The sequence below is a fragment of the Petaurus breviceps genome, unplaced genomic scaffold (assembly GCF_028583685.1).
Source record: "Petaurus breviceps papuanus isolate PSGF00001 unplaced genomic scaffold, PetGlider_PUasm1.0 181, whole genome shotgun sequence".
Lineage (NCBI taxonomy): Eukaryota > Metazoa > Chordata > Mammalia > Diprotodontia > Petauridae > Petaurus > Petaurus breviceps.
The window spans coordinates 6,922,928-6,942,868 of record NW_027185784.1 but is presented as its reverse complement, the minus strand read 5'-3'; the positions used below and the strand labels follow the sequence as shown (position 1 = coordinate 6,942,868).

General features: G+C 36.3%; 1 protein-coding gene across 4 annotated transcripts in view; it reads left to right on the top strand.

The window, feature by feature from the left end:
- POT1 (protection of telomeres 1) overlaps positions 1–19,941 on the top strand; it is a 99,389-nt gene that overhangs the window by 46,455 nt on the left and 32,993 nt on the right. For all 4 annotated transcript variants that reach the window (XM_069087135.1, XM_069087132.1, XM_069087133.1 and 1 more), the window contains exons 9-10: positions 10,355–10,645; positions 14,118–14,273. In XM_069087135.1, coding sequence (XP_068943236.1) covers positions 10,355–10,645; positions 14,118–14,273 — 447 coding nt within the window. The remainder of the gene's footprint in view (positions 1–10,354; positions 10,646–14,117; positions 14,274–19,941) is intronic.

Here is a 19,941-nt window from a genome sequence, read left to right as displayed (position 1 = left end):
TACTGTTAAGGAAAATTACTTTGGCAGCAGGGTGGGATGGACTAGAGTGGGGACATACTTGAGTCAGGAAGACCACTTAGGAGGTTGTTGCAATAATGTAGGTAAGGAGAGCCTTAACTGAAGTTGTAACGTTTGTAGAGAGTGAGTCAGATGCAGGAGATATTGTGCAGGTAGAAATGGTAAGATTTTTGAATTGATGGCATTAAAAAGTCCAGTATGTTACTAAGTTTATGAACCTGAAATACTGAAAGTATTGTGATGTCTTCAAGAATAATAGAGAAATTTGGAAGAGGAGAATTTAGAGGGAAAGTCAAGTAAAGTCAACAAACATTTATTAAGTGCCTGCTATGTGCTTCATCAGCTCTTATGGATATAACTATCATCTTTATGCACATAACTTCCAGATTAATATATTCAATATATTTGTCTCTCCCCAACCTCAGTACTGAATCAACAGTTGCCTGTTGTGTAATTCAAACTGGATGTCCCCAACATATCTACAACATGCCAACATGTCTTAAATTGAATTCATTATTTTCCTCCTCTGAAATTCATTTAACTCAATCATAATTTTTTTTAATTCCACTTTTCCTTTAGCCTTAAAACCCCTAACTCTTAGAATAGTTTCTTTGAGCAGATAAGGAATTAGGGAGGAATTAATGGATTGTCTTGTCACAATGATAACCTTATTCAGGTTGGATAGCATGGACTTGTAATGTACCCATGCAGCTTGATTATGAGACATTCTCCAATTGTATTCAGCTCATGAATAGGCGCAGAGGAGGCAGATGGTGAGATTAATCTAGGGCTAAAGATTAGCAAGAGATAAGCAGTGATTCAGCAAAGAGAAAAATGATTCAAGAGCAGAGGAAAGTGTAGAGTTGAAATGAAAGCTATAGAGTTGAAACCTAACTATCATGTTGATTGGATATAGTGGAAATTGAAGTCAGAGCAGGGTTAATGTCCGAGAAGGTACTGAAGGGTGGAGAGATCAGAGGTCTCAATGAAGATGAACAAGTATAGGAGGGATGGAAACATAAGTAGAGGTGGAATTAGTGGAATTATAAGAGAGAGTCAGATAGTAGAACACTTGTGGATAATGGTGACTTAGTATGTGACTAACCCTATGTGTGCCTACGGTAGGAGAAAAAGAAGAGCTCATAACACTTAAGGAGGTTGAGGAAATGGGAGTTTAGGAAGTTTAAGAAAACATCTACTTGAATATTAAAATGCCCTTGTACTTTAAGTGCTTTTCTCAATTCCTGCCCTATTAAGAACAGGAGTTGAGTAGAAGAACATGCTAAGTCAGATGCTAAACTCCTTGAGAAAGGTCGTTTAGTTTGTTACAGGAGCTATAATTTTGTTTAGGTGGAAAATTTTCACTGCTTTTAAGGAACTTACAACATAATAACCTCTTTCGTAACCATTTCTTCAACAGTTCAAAAAACATAAAAGACTTAAGTAATTTTAAGTAAAACTGGAATAAAAGTATAGAATACAAGTAACATGGTGTTCTTTGAGGTCTGGGGTAGAAGATGTCATTCTTTTTTTTTTTTTTTTAAAGCAATAGGGGTTAAGTAACTTGCTCAAGGTTATACGGCCAGTTATTTCTGGGTGTGGTGCTGAGTATCTGAGCCCGGATTTGATCCAGGTCATCCCAGCACTGGTGCCGGTGCTCTTACTTGCTGAGCCACTTGGCCGCCCCTAAGCAATTGGGGTTAACTTGCTCAAGGTTACATGGCCAGGTGTTTCTGGGTAGGTTCTAAGTGTCTGAGCCTGGGATTTGATCTCCAGGTCATTCCAACACTGGAGCTGGTGCTCTTACTCGCTGTGCTACCTGGCCGCCCCTGAGAAGATGTCATTCTTGATTGCGTTATTTACTGAGGTACTAACATTTGATTTGGGACTTATAAGATGAGTTTTGGTGTCACTAGAGAGAAGGAGAAAAGGCATTCCAGGTGGAAATGGTGTAAACAAAGACTCAGAGCTGAGAAATGGAATATTTCTGGAGTACAATTATTAGCAAATAGTCTAGTTCTATAATATGTAGGTCTTTTTAGACCATGCAATAAGGCAATGCAGGTGAGTAATAAAAAGTAAGACTAGAAAATGCAGGCTTACATTAGATTGCAAGAGACTTTTAAAGCTAAAGAGTTTATTCTATAATTTTGTCAACAATAGGTACATCTTGGGAGAGTTTTGAGCAGAGTATTTACATACTCTTCTCTTTGGATAAAGGATATTGTTTTGTATTCTAGAGAACAGAAATTGTAGGCAGTAAGACCAGGTAAAAAGGTAGTATAGTACTCTTAGCACATAATAATGAGGGTCTGTACTAAGGTCATATCAGTGGGAGTAGAAATAGTTGAATAATCATTTATGTAAAAATAAAGAGCATTCAGGGCAGAGCCAAGCAGGAACTAACTTGACCTTATCCCCAGTTACCCCCAACACCCATAAAAAATGACTCAAACAAATTTTAGAGCTACAGAACCCACAAAATCACAGTGAAATGCATCTCCCGCTAAAGGCAGCCTGGCAGGTCGACAGGAATGGTCTGTCACACGGGGCTGGGAGTGGAACACGGTCCCGCATGGGCTGTGCCAGCACAGATTGGTGGCACAGACTGGCCTGAGCAGACCTCAGCAGACTGAATCATTGGCAGCTGTGGTGGTTTCCAGACTTCTCAACCCCTAAATGCCAAAGAGAAAGTAAAAGGTCAGTGGGGAAACTCTGTTGGACCTGGGTGGGAAAAGAACATGGTCCAGCCTCTTCCCCCGGGGCAGCAGAAGTGATGGTGACTGTGACAGCAGCTGCTTCTGGAGCTCCAGGCTCCTGGGGGGACCAAGCAGCTGACCAGAGGGCAACTGCAGGAATCTCTTTGTTGGTGCCGAGACAGGATTCTCTTGCTTTGCCCTGCTTGGATCTGGATTGCATTCTTGGGTGGTGGTCCTGGGGTGAGGAGAAGTGCCAGTGTGGCAGAACTTTTTGAGGCTGTGGAGTGGCAGTCCTCACAGTTTTGAGGCAGGTGCCTAGAAAAGGCTCTGACAACAGTTGAGCAAAAACCCAGAAATTTGGGACTCAAGCATTCTCCACTCTGGAAGCAGAGTTCTACTGTGGCAGAGAGCTCAGAAGTCAAGTAATTGGCTGGCAAGATGAGCAAACAGTAAGAGAAATCAGACCATAGAATCGTTCTTTGGCAGCAAAGAAGATCAAAACATAGAACCAGAAGAAGATAGTAAAGTCAAAACCCCTGCATCAAAAAGCCTTCAAGAAAAATATGAACTGGTTACAGACCATGGAGGACCTCAAGAAGGATTTTGAAAATCAAGTAAGAGAAGTAGAAGAAAAATTGGGAAGAGAAATGAGAATGATACAGGAATATCATGAGAAATGAGTCATTATTCTTAAGACCTTAAAAAATAGACTAACTCACAAATGGCAAAAGAGGTCAAAAAGCTAATGAGGAGAAGAATGCCTTAAAAACAGAATTGGCCAGATGGAAAAGGAAGGTCAAAAGTTCACTGAAGAAAATAATTCCTTCAAAATTAGATTGGAGCAAGTGGAAGCTAAAGACTTTATGAGAAATTAAGATATTAAAAAAAAAAGATCTAAAAGAATGAAAAAATAGAAGGGAATGTGAAATATCTCACTGGAAAAATCACTGACATGGAAAATAGATCTGTTAGTGATAATTTAAAAATTATTGGACTACCTGAAAGCCATGATAAAGAAAAGAGCCTAGACATCATCTTTCAAGAAATTATCAAGGAAAACTCCCCTGATATTCTAGAACCAGAGGCAAATATATAAATTGAAAGAATTCACCAATTGCCTCTTTTTTTTTTTTTTAAGCAGTTGGGGTTAAGTAACTTGATCAAGGTTACACGGCCAGTTATTTCTGGGTGTGGTGCTAAGTATCTGAGCCCGGATTCGATCCCAGGTCATCCTGACTCTGGGTCCGGTGCTCTTACTCACTGTGCTACCTGGCCACCCCCTCCAATTGCCTCTTGAAAAAGATCCCCAAAAGAAAATTCCCAGGAATATTATAGCCAAATTCCAGAGTTCTCAGGTTAAGGAGAATATATTACAAGCAGTCAGGAAGAAACAATTTAAGTTTGTGGAAACACAATCAGGATAACACAAGATCTAGCAGCTTCTACATTAAGGGATCAAAGGATTTGGAATATGATTCTGGAGGTCAAAGGAGCTAGTATTAAAACCAAGAATCACCTACCCAGCAAAACTGAGTATAATTCTTCAGGGAAAAATATGGGTATTCAATGAAATAGAGGACTTTCAGCCATTCTTGATGTAAAGACTAGAGCTTGACAGAAAATTTGACTTTCAAATATAAGAAGCATAAAAAAGGTAAACAGGAAAGAAAAATCATAAGAGACTCATTAAAGTTGAACTGTTTACATCCCTACATGGAAAGATGATATTTATAACTCATGAGACTTTTCTCAGGATGAAGATAGTTGAAGGGAATATATGTATGTATGGGTTCATGTATGTATATATGTATGTGTATGTATACATAGAGGGCACAGGGTGAGTTGAATGTGAAGGGATGATATTTAAAAAATAAAATTAAGAGGTGAGAGAGGAATACATTGGGAGGAGAAAGAGAGAGATAGATTAGGGTAAATTATTTCACATAAAAGAGGCAAGAGAAAGCTATTACAATGGAGGGGAAGAACAGGGAGGTGAAAGGGAATGAGTCAAGCTTATTCTCATTGGATTTGGCTTAAGGAGGGAATAACATACACACTCAACTGGTTATCTTACCCTACAGGAAAGTAGGGAGGAAGGGGATAAGAGGGGGGATGATAGAAGGAAGGACAGATTGGGGTGGGGGTAGTCAGAAGCAAATACTTTTGAAAAGGGATAGGATCAAAGGAGAAAATAGAATAAATATGGGGCGGGATAGGATGGAGGGAAATATAGTTAGTCTTTCTTTATATGACAACTATGGAAATGTTCTGCATAACTACACACGTATAACTTATATTCAATTGCTTTTCTTCCCAGTGGTGGGTGGGTGAAGAGGGAAGAAGGGAGAGAATCTGGAACTCAAAATTTTAAAAACAAATGTTAAAAAATCATTGATTGATACAGGCACCTGAGAAATAAGATATACAAGCATTGGGTTATAGAAATCCATCTTCCCCTACAAGAAAGTGAGGGGAAAACGGGTTATGGGGCGATAGAAGAGAGGAAAGACTGGGGAAAGGGGTAATCGTTATGCTTGCCATCTTGGAATGTGGGGTAGGGGAAAGATGGGGAGAAAATCTGAAAGTCAAAATCTTGTGGAAATGGATGTTAAAACTAAAAATAAATTCTGGGGAAAAAAATAAAGAACGCTCATAAGGTTTTAGGTTTCTTTTAGTTTATCTCCAGTTTACTGATTAAAGTAGGCCTAGAAAAACTGAGTTGTTTCTTTTAAGCTAAATAGCAGAAGATAAAAGTGCTCTCTCCAAAGTTACTAATGATTTCTTAATTGCCAAATTCAGTGGCCTTTTCTAAGCTTTTATCCTTGACATCTCTACAGCATTTGATGCACTGCTGACGACCCTCTCTTGCTGAATTAATCTCTTCCCTCTGGTTTTTCATGACACCACTCTCTTTTCCTTCTTCTGCCTTGCTGTTCTCTTCTTCCCAGGCTCAATGTCTACCCCATGAAGCTCTGTTCTTGACTCTTCTCCATTCTCTATACTTTTTCTAAATTCTCTCAGTGAACTCATTACTTCCTATTATAGCAAAGTCCCAGATGGCTCCCTGTTAATCTACGTCTAGTGTTGTAAAGGAGACACTCACGTGTCTCATGCAACATTCTATAAACTAGTGAAGGAAACAGATATTGAATGATCAGGAAGATAGCTCCAGAAGAGCATCCTATAATCCTCACAAAAAGCAGATAAAAAGATGGGGAAAGACTTTTCAGTAATTTTAGACTCCACAAGAACTCAAAGTGGCAGAGGGCTGAGAAAAAGGCAAACTAAGTAATGAATTTCCTTGTGGCAAATTCTCTGGTAAATGGCATTTCATTTTTCTATCCCCAAAAGCCTTTCTAGTTCTTATTTAACCTTTGCTTTTTTGAATAGATTAGAATCACCTTGGTTTTTAAGCTACTTGAAAAAATGTTAGCATAGTTATTATCAATTGTAACAACACCAAAATAATTGACATTTACATTGTGCTTTCAATCAGTCAACTGGTCAGCTGGTAATATCCCCATTTAAAAATGAAAAAAAAAAATAGGTTAGGAAGGGTAAATTAGTTAACCAAGAATATAACGTAAGCAGAGCCAGGTATAGAACCAAATTCTGTTTGGTTCAGTTACTCTTTAAAGCAGTATTCTCCAAACTTGGCTCCATAAAGTTTTCTATTTGTCCTGGACATTCCTTCTGACTCTTTACTTTTTTTCTTGTTTATTATGGTTTTGTAGGATGTAGTTGTGTGGTACACATGTCACTCAGGTGAATTCGGTGACAATCATCCTAATAGCCAATCTTCTCTTATATTGCCTCATCTCAATTTATTTTTTTGTTTAAAGGTAGATTAGGAGATACATTCTAGAATATGCTCAGTAATTATCAAAATTACTGAAATAGTTTTGGTAATTGACTTGTCCCCCACTGGGTCTAAATGGAAAATATTTTCTCCCATAGTATAGCTTCCCTCTCAGTCTTAAATGATGCACATATAGGAATAGGCTAAATCACTCTAATGCCAGTGTTTTAATTCATTAGCTGTATCAAGTAGTAAGTAGTAGCACATGAACATTCAAACAAGGTATAGGATGTAAATTTCATTCCTTTCTCTCCTCTATTTATCTCTCAGTGGTCTTAGAGAATTGGGGAAAAGAAGAATACTGAACAAAAGATTAAAGATTTAATTCTAATAAGAAATTTTTCCTAGGACAGCTAGATGGCTCAAGGGATAGAGCTCTGGACTTGGAGTTTAAATCAATTTACATCAGGTCATTGGATAGCTGTGTAACCTTGGACAAGTCACTTGACCTAGGTTTGCTTTAATCCACTGGAGAAGGAAATGGCAAACCACTGAGAGAAGTTATTAAATTAGGATTAAGGCTTTTTCTGTTTATTTCCTCATTCAGGGACTAACCCCTATAGACCATTTAGTCTCTGAAGGGCATGGCTGATTGATGTGATTGTCCATATCCTCTGTGAACCTTCTCCCCTATCTTGGGTGAGACCTCACACAACTAGGAGACCTTACTTCTGTTTACAATGTAAACAGAATCTAACCTAAGTGAATTCCAGCCCCAAAGCATTAAGGCTTTGTCATTGTAGTCCTCTGTTGGAATTTAGGGTAACTCAACTCTTTTTTTTTAAGCAATCGGGGTTCAAGTCCCTTGAAGCCTCAAAACAAAGTGAGCCTTCTAGATACTTAAAAGTCTGTGGTCCTAATGGGTCCTATTGTAATTCCCTTCAGAACTCACAGTGCATACTTTTCAGTGGTGGCAAATTACCCTTTTTGGGGGTTGGGGGTGGTGGATTTGATTTTTGAAAATAACCAATGAACAAGTTATGATATATGATTGTGATAGAATATTGTTGTGCTATAAGAATTAACAAGCAGAATGGTTTCAGAAAAACCTGGGAAATCTCATGTATACTGATACAAAATGAAATGAGCAGAATCAAGAGAACATTGTATGCAGTAACAGCTATATTGTAATGATGATCAACTGTGAAAGACTTAGCTACTGTGATCAAAACAATGATCCAAGACAGTTCTGAAAATCTCATCATGAAAAATGTTGTCCTCCACCAGAGAGAGAACAAATGAACTTTGAGTGCAGATTGAAACATATTTTTTTCACTTTCTATATTTGTGTGTGTTTTGTTTTGCAAACATGTTTTGCATGACTTCACATACATAATCTGTATCATAGTTCTTGCCTTCTCAAGGGGGATGGAGAATGTGAGGGAGGAAGAGAATTTGGAAGTCACTTTTTAAAAGTGAATGTTAAATTTGTTTTTAAATTTAATTGGGAAATATTATTTAAAAAAATACACACATTCACATTACACACATATATAAATAAAAATAGCCAAAAGTAATTCAGAGCTATACGTAGTGGGTAATTAAGGGGGGGTAATTCCATTATTTGAACCAAAGCATATGGTTATGAAAGAATGAAACTGGCCTCTGTGGGTGAGATATAATCTGATGATAAAGGCCATTTCATATTAAGGAACTCTAAAAGTTGGTATCATGACATCAGTGTATAAGCATGATAGCTTTGAAAAAGATTTCACTTTGCATATTTAAGAAGATGCCAGGTGAATAGAAAGGTAAAATCTGAGGAAAAGATATCCAGTCATGTTAGCAGTGAGAGAAAAGAATAGGCATGAAGTGACTATAAATTGTATTTCTGTATAAAGCCTCTCCAGAGAAGAAGTTCAATCCAGCATACTATTATTAAGCACTGTTGTGTTCAGGTCACCATGCCGGGCATTGGGGATACACAGACAAAACATAAAATAGTCCCTGCTGTTAGAGAGCTTACTTTCTACTGGGAGGGATACAAAATTTAAGGCACACACACACACCAAGGATATTTTGAGAAGGGGTAGAGAGCATTCACCCTTTCTCTGATATGAAGAAGAATCATAGTTAATAGGTCTTTTTTAGAACTCTGAAGCAAAGGTTGGCACTAGTATCATTGTATTATCTTAATTATGACATGCTTAATTTCATACTCCAAGGATCTGTGATTTTATTGGTATGGATCTTGCCTCCACCCAAACAAATCATAAACCTTCTTTGCATTGTTTCAGTGAATTGCAGTTATTGGAAAAAAATTAATTCCTTGGTGACCAGCCTTTTGGTGATGAATCCCTCTGAAGTTCTTTGGGCTGGTCCTTTGACTACAAATGCTTATGGGTGAACTATTCTGTGCCTTTAATCCTTCACCTTTGTAAAGAGTGCAGGAGAGTACAATTCATCATCTGTTTTTCATGAACCATTGATCGTTTCAATTAATCTAAGTTGTGAGCCTTTACTGTTTTTTTTTTTTAATTTATGTGGTAGTTATTGTGCATGTTGTACCCATTTCCCCTTATATTGTTCTCTATCTGTTAACAAGTTATCTTAATTATTCCTTTCCCTGAATTCTTCATATTTGTCATATTCTTGGGATGAAATAAATCCATATGACACAATTCTTTCAACCATCTTCTAATCAATGAATACCAACTTTGTTCATTTAACCTTGAAATAGAGTAATTTTTTCATATTGTTAATAAACATTTATTTTCTCTGATCTCCCACCTCAGTTGAAGAAAGAAAAGGAAAACAAAACTCGTGTAACAAATGTGTATAATCAAGTAAAACATTTTCATATGTCTTATCTGTATCATGTATCCATCACCTCTCTGTCAGGAAGAGGGTAGCATATTTCATCATTGGTTCTCTGGAATTATTTTTAGTTATTTCATTGATCATAGTTCTTAAGTTTTAAAAAAGTTTCTTTGCCTTTACAGTCTTGTTATGATATAAGTTGTTCTCCTAGATTTCCTTACTTCTCTATGCATCCATTCATACAAGTCTTTCCAGTCTTCTTTGAAACCATCATAAACATTTTTTTTTTTACAGCACAATAGCATTTCATTATGTTCATGTATTAGAGATTGTTTAGACATTAACCAACTGATATTGCCCTTTGCTCCCTTAGTTTCCAGTTCAGTGCCATTACAAAAAGAGTTACTTAACATATTTTCATTTGTAAGAGTCCTTTTCTTCTTTCTTTGGTTTCATTGTGTTTGTACCTAGTATAGGCATCATTGGGCCAATGGGTATGCAGGATTTAGTGTTTTGTTTTGAACACTAAAAATGAAAGGACTAATGATTGGGGGGAAGGGGAATGTCTGCATAAGGGTGTGGTTATTTAAAACATTATCATGAAAGATACCATGTTGTAATAAAGGAGTGCTGTGTTTGGAGTGTATCAGATCTCACTCTGTGATTATGTTCAAGGTGATTTCTTTGAGTCTCAGTTTCTTTATCTTAAAAGTGCATAATAAAACCTATATTACCTACCTCATAGGGCTGTTGTATAGACTAAATGAAATTATGTGTGTGTGTGTGTATTTTTATTAACTGTATCCCCAGTACCTAGCATAGTGCTTGGCACATAGTAGTTGCTTAAATGTTTATTGGATTGGTGCTTTCAAAACCTTAAAGCACTGTATAAACATAAGATGTTTTTATTTTATTCATAATCTTTCACTTGTTTAAACCATCTAAAGAACCTTATCTCTAAAATCCTTTCTACATAAATGATTCTCTGTCCAACTAAGCCGTTTTTCCCTTCTTTCAGATACAGCAATATAAAAATGAAATTCAAGGTGTTACTACTGTTGGATTCTCATCTCTTACATTTGAGGGAACTTTGGGAACTTCAGTAATTCCTCGTACTTCAAGCAAAATATATACCTTCACAACAGATGATCAAAAAATAGTAGAGGCATTGCGTATCTGGGCAGCTAACCGTATTTCCTCCTCTGGGGCATTAATAAAATTGTCCGATGTAAAGGGGATAAAGTATTTTGACTTGACTTGTGAACTTGTAGGGAAAGCAAAAGTAGATGGATCTTCAGTTCTTCTAAAGGTAGGTGTCAAAAAGTTATAAATAGTTAAGGTTATGATGAGTCTAAGAAAGGTTCCTAATTTTTCCGAGCTCATTTTGGTTCTGGTGAAATACACCTGCTTGCTGTTTTTATCACATTTTGATGTTAAGTAACTGGGAACTTTAAAAAAAAAATCAAGCTTTGAATTCAGATAAATCCATGTAGGATGGATGTTAAGCCCTAGCCATTGTAGTATTAGTCTAGCACTTCTGTGTAAGTGGAAATACTGTTGTTTATTACTTGAATTAACATAAATATTTGATGGATTAAAAGTAGATTTTCTAAGAATACTATGTCCTTAAGGGCTTTTTTTCCCCTTTTGGTGATAAGCTTTTCATAATGATACTGATAGGACTAGACCTGTGATTTCACTGTTTTAGGGAACTGCCAGATGAGGAAACTTTTTAGCAATATAAGTCAGCTATAAGTCTCTATGATTTATATTCTTATAGTTGCCTAGAGCACTGACAGGTTAGTGAGTCACAAAGCTAGTAAAGTCGAAGTTGGGACTTGAAGCTTTCTTATTCACTATCCTGCATTACATCTAGTCATTCAATGACCAGTAATTTTGTAATAAAATACTAAATGTATTTAAGGAATATAATCAGTCAGCAAATAGAAATGATCCTTGAATTGATATAGTCTGTCATTTTCTCTTTTTCCTACATTTTTTTTTTTAAGCAATCAGGGTTAAGTAACTTGCTCAAGGTTACATGGCCAGTTATTTCTGGGTGTGGTGCTGAGTGTCTGAGCCCAGGATTCGATCTCCAGGTCATCCCAACACTGGAGCCAGTGCTCTTACTCGCTGAGCCACCTGGACGCCCCTATCTTTTTCCTACATTTTAAACTCATTATTAACTGATAGTCTGAAATGATCATTTATAACCAAGGTTTGTGATGGCTTCATGAGCTTCAAGAGATGCTTTGTGTCGAAGACTGACTTTTTATAACTATTATTGGTGGTACTTTTTGGTATTGTGATGTTATTCTCAGTTATATCTTTGCCTGATATTTTAACTAATGATATATAATTTTGTGATTTATTGATCCAAAGAAAATAGATTGGTCTTGAGCAAGCATTTTATGGTGTTTGTCAGAATTGCACATGACTAATATGTGTTCTGGTTTTTAAGAAAAATTTTCTTACTTTCAGAATATTGTACCTGGCCTTTAAATAATATTTTTTATATTCTTAATGTGGTAATGAAATGCTCACCGTCTGTCCAAATGAAGGGAGAAAATTAAGCAAATTCATTTAGAAAGAGCTTTGTTAAATATGTACTATGTATAAAATACTAGGAAAGAGGAAGCAACAGAAAGGGCATTGAATTGGAGTCAGAGAGTCTAGGGTCAGTCAGTTCTCTACTGCTTGTGTAATTTTGGGCAAGACCCTTCATTTTTCTGGGCCTCAGTTTACTCATCTGTAAAATGAAGGAGTCAAACTAGATCAATTCAAAGGTACCTTCCAGACTAAATTGATGATTTGACATGTTTTGGATAAGTTATAGTTCCTTACCTAAAAGTACTTCATATTCTGCTGTGAGAGTGAGGGAGGAGAATAAGACATATAATTAAGATTTATCTTTAGCAGTAGATAAATGGAGGCAGCTAGATGGTGCAATGGAGAGAGCATTGGGCTTGGAATATCTGAGTTCAGACTTTGCCTCAGACTCTTATGTGTGATCCTCAGTAAGTCACTTAGCTGCTTTCTGCCTCAGTTTCCTCAACTGTAAAATGAAGATCCTAATAGCACCTACTTCACAGGACTGTTTTGAGAATCAAATGAGATAATATTTGTAAATCACTTAGAAAAGTACCCTGCCCATAATGGGAACTTAACAGATGCTTGATCTCTTTACTTCTCCCTCTTAAGTACAGATCTTATGCCCCCCCCATTTTACCTGTTTATTACTTCCACCCATTACTCTTAATTCTATCCTCAGTAACAAACTCATAGTACCCAAACTTGAATCTGTCTTTGCCCTTTACTAATTGTGTAGCAAGTCCTTTAACCTCCCTAGACCTTGATCTCTTATATAAATTGAAGGGTTTAGGCTATCTGGTCTCCCCTTCTAACTTGTAATCTGTAATCTAATACACACATTCACATACATACACACACATGTGCATGCGCACACACATGCATGTTCTTCAGGTCAAATATCCCTAGTTATTTTTTTTTTTTTAACAAATCTCAAATAGCAAGATCATAAGGCCTTTCACCTGCCTGGTTCAGTTTCTCTAAATATTCACTAGTGGCCTTCCTTAAATATGACATCCAGAATTCAGTTCCATAAGCATTTACTAAGTGCTTACTGTTTACTAGGTACCGCATAAAATAGTAGGGAAATAAAGACAATAATGAAATCGTCATTGCTTACAAGGAGCTGGCACTCTTACTGGGGGCAGAAGGGAGGGTAGGTTATAAAGCCTCCTTCCTTCCCTCCCCCAATATATTACCTTTTAATACATAGGAGGTATTTCAGTACTTCCTTTCTTTTCTTTTTTTCTTTTCAATTAAACAAGCATTTATTTTCTTTCCCGTCTCTACTTGAAAAAATGAAAGAGGAAAAAAAATTTTTGCAATAAATGTGTATAGTTGAGTAAAACAAATTATTGCATTGAATATGTCCAAAATTGTATGTTTTATTCTGTATTTTGATGTCCCTTCTCTGCTAGGAGATAATAGGATGCCCCATCCTTAGTCTTCTGGAATCCTGGTTGGTCATTACATTGATTATTCATTTTGACCCAACTTTCTAGAAATACAACTACCAAAATAATCTTTCTAAAACATATTTAACCATTTAACTCACCTGTAAAAAAAAAAAACTTTGCATTTAAACTCCTTCACTGTCTCCTTCTAGGCTAATTTACCAGCCATATTTCATTTACTTGTTCATTCATTCTAAATTTCAGATTCACTGTACTACTAGCTATTCCGCAAACTCATATTATTTTGACATTTTGTCTCCTTTATCTGTTCCCTCTCACAGGCTGTCCCCCATGCCTGGATTACACTCATTCTTTCCCCCATCCCTTAGGATTCTTAGCTTCCTTTGAGCTCAGTATTGGTGCTGTCTTTTTGAAAAGCAAGTATATTCTTGATCTCCCCACTTGTTCCCTCCATTCTTAACTAGTATTTATCAAATATATATTGTAACCCTTTAGTAAAATGTAAACTCCCTTTGGGGAGAGATTTCTTCATTTTTGTCTTTATCTCAAGGGGCTAACCCAGTGCCAAGAAGAGTGTCCATGCTCACTAAAAGCTTGCAGAATTCAACCATGATTAACCCCTTTACTCTGCCCCCTGCTTCTGGCCAGTGTCCAACTTCTGTAAATCAGACTTATATTTTAGAAAGTCAACCACATGTCCTAGAACCATAGAATGTCTTTTTTAACATAAACATTTGTGCAAAATTTTCACTGGACTTTGTTTTCCCTGCATTATAGGTGTGGGATGGTACAAAACTACCATTTCCATCCTGGAAGGTCTTATTTGAAGATGGTACTCTTGAAGGGGATGCAGATCGTATTACTCAGTTACAGAATCTGACAGTAGACATCTTGGTTTATGATAACCATGTTGCATTGGCCAAATCTCTAAAGGTGAGATAGAAAACAGACAAGCTTAACAATTTACACACACACAGACACACACACTCATATACATGTATGTATGTGCCATTTATATTTTAGACTTCATGTCAGGTCCACAAATGATTACTTGCAGATCTGAATTGTATTCTGTCAGTGCCTTGGCATTATTTAGTGCTATGTAATTTATTTATTTGCTTTTTTGGAGGGGGGAAGGCAGGGCAATTAGGGTTAAGTGACTTGCCCAAGGTCACACAGCTAGTAAGTGTTAATTTTCTGTGGCTGGATTTGAACTCAGGTCCTCCTGGCTCTGGGGCTGGTGCTCTATTCACTGTGCCATCTAGCCACTCCCTATATAATTATTTTAAAATATTTATTAAAAGCCATAGTAGGGGCGTCTAGTTTGCACAGTGAGTAGAGCACCAGCCCTGGAGTCAGGAGGACCTGGGTTCGGATATGACCTCAGACACTTGACATACACACACAAAAACTAGCTGTGTGATCTTGGGCAAGTCACTTAACCCCAGTTGCCCTCCCCTCCCCCTCCAAAAAGCAAAAACAAAAAAAATAAACAAAAGCCATAGTACATGGAATCCCTTGGAAGAAAAACTTCTAATTAGATAACTTTTCATAAAGGGAATAAAAAAATTGCAAGATCATTTCTGTAGCATATTTCCTCAAAAATGGTGTGGAAGGTAATATCAATTCTTGTTCCTTTAAGATGTTTTAAGTCTAAAATACTGTCTTAATGTTGAGTTTTGTTATTTGGTTTGGTGTTTTTTTTCTTTTTTTTGGTTTTTGGAGGGCAATTGGGGTTAAGTGACTTGCTCAAAGTCACATGGCTAGTAATTGTGTCAGGTGTCTGAGGCTGGATTCGAACTCATGTCCTCTTCACTCCAGGGCCTGTGCTCTAGTTTGGTATTATTCTTCACAACTTTGTATTTTTCATTCAGAAATGTTGTTTACTTTTAGATAGGTAAGGAAAAAAGTAAAGCATCCGGTATACTCCTAAACAATCGGAATTGTTTTGAAGACTGTGTTTTAGTTTTCATTTTTATGATAGTTTATTGAAAGTATTATTCTTCAACTAAAAGGAAACAAACAAATTAATAAAAAAAAGAATTATTCTTCAACAGTGAAATAAGAATGTTTGATTTGAGTTTCCTGAAACAAATAAAATGTGATGTCATGTATTTTTGATGTATAACTATCGGGTATACTTATCTATTCAGATAGAAATAGTTAACTTTCTTATTGTATTTTGAATGATCTGTGAACTGCTATGTTAAATTTATATGATAGAAGTAAACTAGAGCTAGTGATGGGAGTAACAGATCTTTTTCACCTTTTACTATTTAACATATTTTATATACCAGTGCCAGATCAGAGGTAATTAGTTGCTACTCTTCAACTTTTGGGATGCTTGATGACTTTCTTCTAAAGGGTTTTGATTCCTTGTTCATTTAAAAAGAGAGTTTTCTAAAGCTTTTTTTTTTTGGTGGGGCTAGATTGTTTCTACATGTTACATTCATATCAATGAAAATAAGATTTATGTTTTTCTTACAATGTCTACATTTTCTTAATGTACATTCCCAGTTTCATTCCTTTCACCTGGTTCTCTTGACCTTCATTACCTTTCTGGTTCTAAGTTTCCTTACTTGTAATCTGAAATTAGACTAGATGTTCCTTCCAGTCCTAAGATTTTATGGATTAGGATCTATAAACATATGTCTTTACCCTATTTATGCTATTTTACATATTTCATGTAACTCAACACATAGCATGGCACTTTCACTTAGTAAGAATTTAGTAAAGATCTGTAGAATAAGCAAATGGGGTAATTTTCTTTGTGTTTTCTCTTTTCCTTTCCTCTCTTTTCTTCCTGCCTTGCCTTTTTTCTTTTTCTTTTCCTCTTTTTTTAAGGTTTATCCACTAGAGGGTGACATGAGCAAATAGAATTTGTTTTAAGCTGTGTCATTTCGTTTGTTTCTGGCTTTTCAAAAAGATCATGCTATTTATTTTATAGTACAATGTTAAAATGAAATAAAATTCTTTACATAAGCCATAAAGCTTTGTGATTTTGCATAATATATAATATTCCCAACCTTGAAATGGTCATAGGCTCCATCTTTTTTGCTTTTCAGAGCAAAAAAGTACATATTTATGTACTTACCCAATGTACCAGGTTCAAAGAAAATAGTAACTTCCTATTTGTATTTAACAGAGTTTTTCTTTCTGCTAAAACACTTCAGTATATAGGATTAAAATGTTAAGCTCTTGATTGCAAGGTAGAAAAATAGAATATTCATTTTTATTTTTAATTGTTAATTGTCCTTGTAGGAGAATGTTTCCAGTTGAGTGTCTCACAGAATCAGTGTTTGACAATACGTTGTTTAACATTTTATCACTGACTTATATAAAGGCATAGATGACAAAATCATCAAATTATAGATGACAGAAACATGGAATAGATACCTAATGCAGTGGATGACATATTTAGGGTTGAAAAGGAACTTGACAGTCCAGAGCACCTACTTCATAAGATGGGGAAGGTGTGGTTAGTAGTTGTATTAGAAAAGATCTGAATGGACTTCAAAGTGTATCCACTGAATGCAAATTAACAGTGTGATATAGTAGTCAAAAGAGCTAATGCAGGTAGGAGTTCTGTTAAAGGAGGCATAGTTTCTAGGAATGAAGAGCAATATTCCTTCTGTACTCTGGCCCAGTCAGATAATATATCAAGTATTGTGTCCAGTTTGGGGAACCATAATATAGGAAGCTGAAGAGTTCCCACAGGATGATAACCAGAATGGTGAAGGGGATCAGTGGAAGGAATCAGACTAGAAAACACTCAGGTTGTATATGATAGCTGTCTTCAGGTATTTAAAGGTCTTGTGATGTAGAGTGATACTGCACTTGTTCTCTTTGGCTGTAAAACATAGAATCAGATGGAAGCTAGTAAGAGACAGATTTAGAGCACCTCGGTGGCACAGTGGATAGAGCTTTGGGCCTAGAGTTAGGAAAACTCTTATTCCTAAGTTCAAACCTGAACTCAGACCTGTGTTCTGCACACAGCTGTTGACCTGGGTAAGTCACTTTACCTTGTTTGCCTTAGTTTGTCAGCCAGGACCAGGTTTCATTGGAAGTTGTCAGACCAAGGAGATAGATTTCAGGGAAAAGCAGGGGGCAGGAGAAAGGAGCGTAGGATTTTTCAACAAGAGAGGTACAAGAAGTTTTAGTACAGGGGAACTAGGAGCAAGTAAATATGTAAGATGTACAGTTAAAAAGCAAAGCATAATTAAGGGATTGATCCACAATATTAGCGTGTTTTTATGTACAGATAATTAACTGCCTGCTGTGTCTCATCAGCTGAGTGGGGAGTTATATCTAATGACACTTTGGGGCATCTCAAAAGCAGGAGACTTAAGTAGCTGGAAATGAGTCAAGCTTTGTGCCCAAGAAACTCAGAAACTCATGTCCCTTTGATCTTGTTCTGTATATCTTCCTGGTGTTGATGGGATTTAGCTTCAACTCTTCTGGGAGACAATTTTTGCCTCATGGAATACTTTCTTTGCTCCCCAAGTTGATAAGCCTCTGCCCTATTCCTAAGCACATAGGTTGATCCCTTCTTGCTTTGGCTTGTGAATATATTGATAAAACATTACTCTGCTGGCAGTGCTTGTAAAATTCCACCACCTTAAAACAAATACTGCAACACCAATGACAGCATCAAGCCTGGCTATAGGATAACATTGACTTAACACTCTGTGCTTCTTCTGTTACTCCACCATAACCTTATGTGTCTCAGGTCTCAAAAGTTTCAGGTCTCATATTTGGCTATTAAGAAGTTCTATAATCTGGGGCGGCTAGGTGGCGCAGTGAATAGAGCACTGGCCCTGCAGTCAGGAGGACCTGAGTTCAAATCCGGCCTCAGACACTTAACACAAAAACTAGCTGTGTGACCTTGGACAAGTCACTTTCCTTTTATAAATACTGTAAACAAATCACATCTCTCCATCTGGTCGCAGAAATTTTATGTAATCTTTCAGTCTTTGACTTTTATCTCTACAATTTTCATCATTAATGTTTGAAATTTGCTCATTTGTGTCTAGAACCTTTTGCATGGAGACTTGGGGGTGCCAAATTGGGGCATTACTTCCAGGTCTAGTACCTTTATATACTCTTGATGATATTGAACACCTGGTCTGATCCACTTTTTTTTCCCTGTAATTATATTGACATTGTATGTATGTAACCATACTGTGCACAGTTTCAGTGTTGTGCCTTGGGCATTATCTGCTACAGAATAGTTAAGATTTTGTTGTTGAAGGATTGTAAAGAATAATTCTTCTAGTAACATTTTGCATTAACATAGCACTTATTGCTTTTAAGTGTTTAGGTGCTTTTTTTCAAACAATGGAATAATTATCTTTATAGTAATTCTTAGATATTTCAATGAATCTGAGATTTCAACTATAAAGACATTTCTCACAATGAAGCAAATTGCATCTTATCTATATAATTCATTTCCTCCCACAAATCGACAGAGGCACAGCTATACCCAGCAAATCAACAGAACCCATAACCAGGCCTGGATGCCCTCTTGTGTGTGTGTGTGTGTGTGTCCCTTTAAAATTTTTATTGAAATGGGAAGATAGGCATATTTGTTAGTTGTGATTCTCTCACTTTCTTGCTCTCTTTCTCTCATCCTCCCCTTTTTAGATACTTAGTGAATTGATCCCTCATAAATTGGCTGACTCTAAGACATTCTGTGTATCTTCCTCCTCTTCATTATTATTATGAGTAATAAAAATGATGATGATGATATAATGATAACATATATATATATATAGTACTTTAAGGTAAACTAAACACTTTGCCCATAGCAATTTTGTAAGGTATAGAGTGCAAGTATTATTCCCATGTTGCAGAAAATGAAACTGCTGTCCAAAGTGGTTAATTAAATTTATAAATTATAAATATATAAATAAGTTGACTCCTGCCCCATGGGGACTGAAGTCCAGAGAAATCAAGTGATTTGACAGAAGACACATGGGTAGTACCAGAGACAGGTCCTTTGAACCTAAAACTTGTATTCTTTCTGCTATAATACACAAGGATTGATAATTTGATTCTGAATAATTTCTGACTCCAATTCCAATACTGTTTCTGTCTCTACCATTTTGCCTCTACTATATGAAAAATCTTGATTATACTTGGCTTTTGACAAGTGTGATTTTATCAGTTTAATAGTTCTTTACTCCTTCTCTGCCATGCTGATAGAATTGCCTTGGTCGAATGTTTTATAGTTTTGTGGAGAAAACAAAATACACCATTACCCTATAATCTCTTCATGAATCTCTCTCAAATTAGTCTGGTACTTGGAAAACTGGGGCAATATTTGCTGCATTGACAGTCCTGAACTTATTTTTTCCCATATTTATTTTCCCTATTAGTTGAACTTCCTGTACCTGAACCCAGTGCTATATACAACCAGAATTAAGGGGTGCTTTTATGCCACAATTATGTATCAGGGTAGTACTTTAGAGGAAGGATAATTATTTGTTTTAAGAGGATTTTTTTTCTTTTTGGGAAATATTTATTAGAATTTTGGATACAAAAGGACATCCCAAATTGTTTAATCCAACTCTCAGTTTATTTTAAATTTATTTTCCTATAA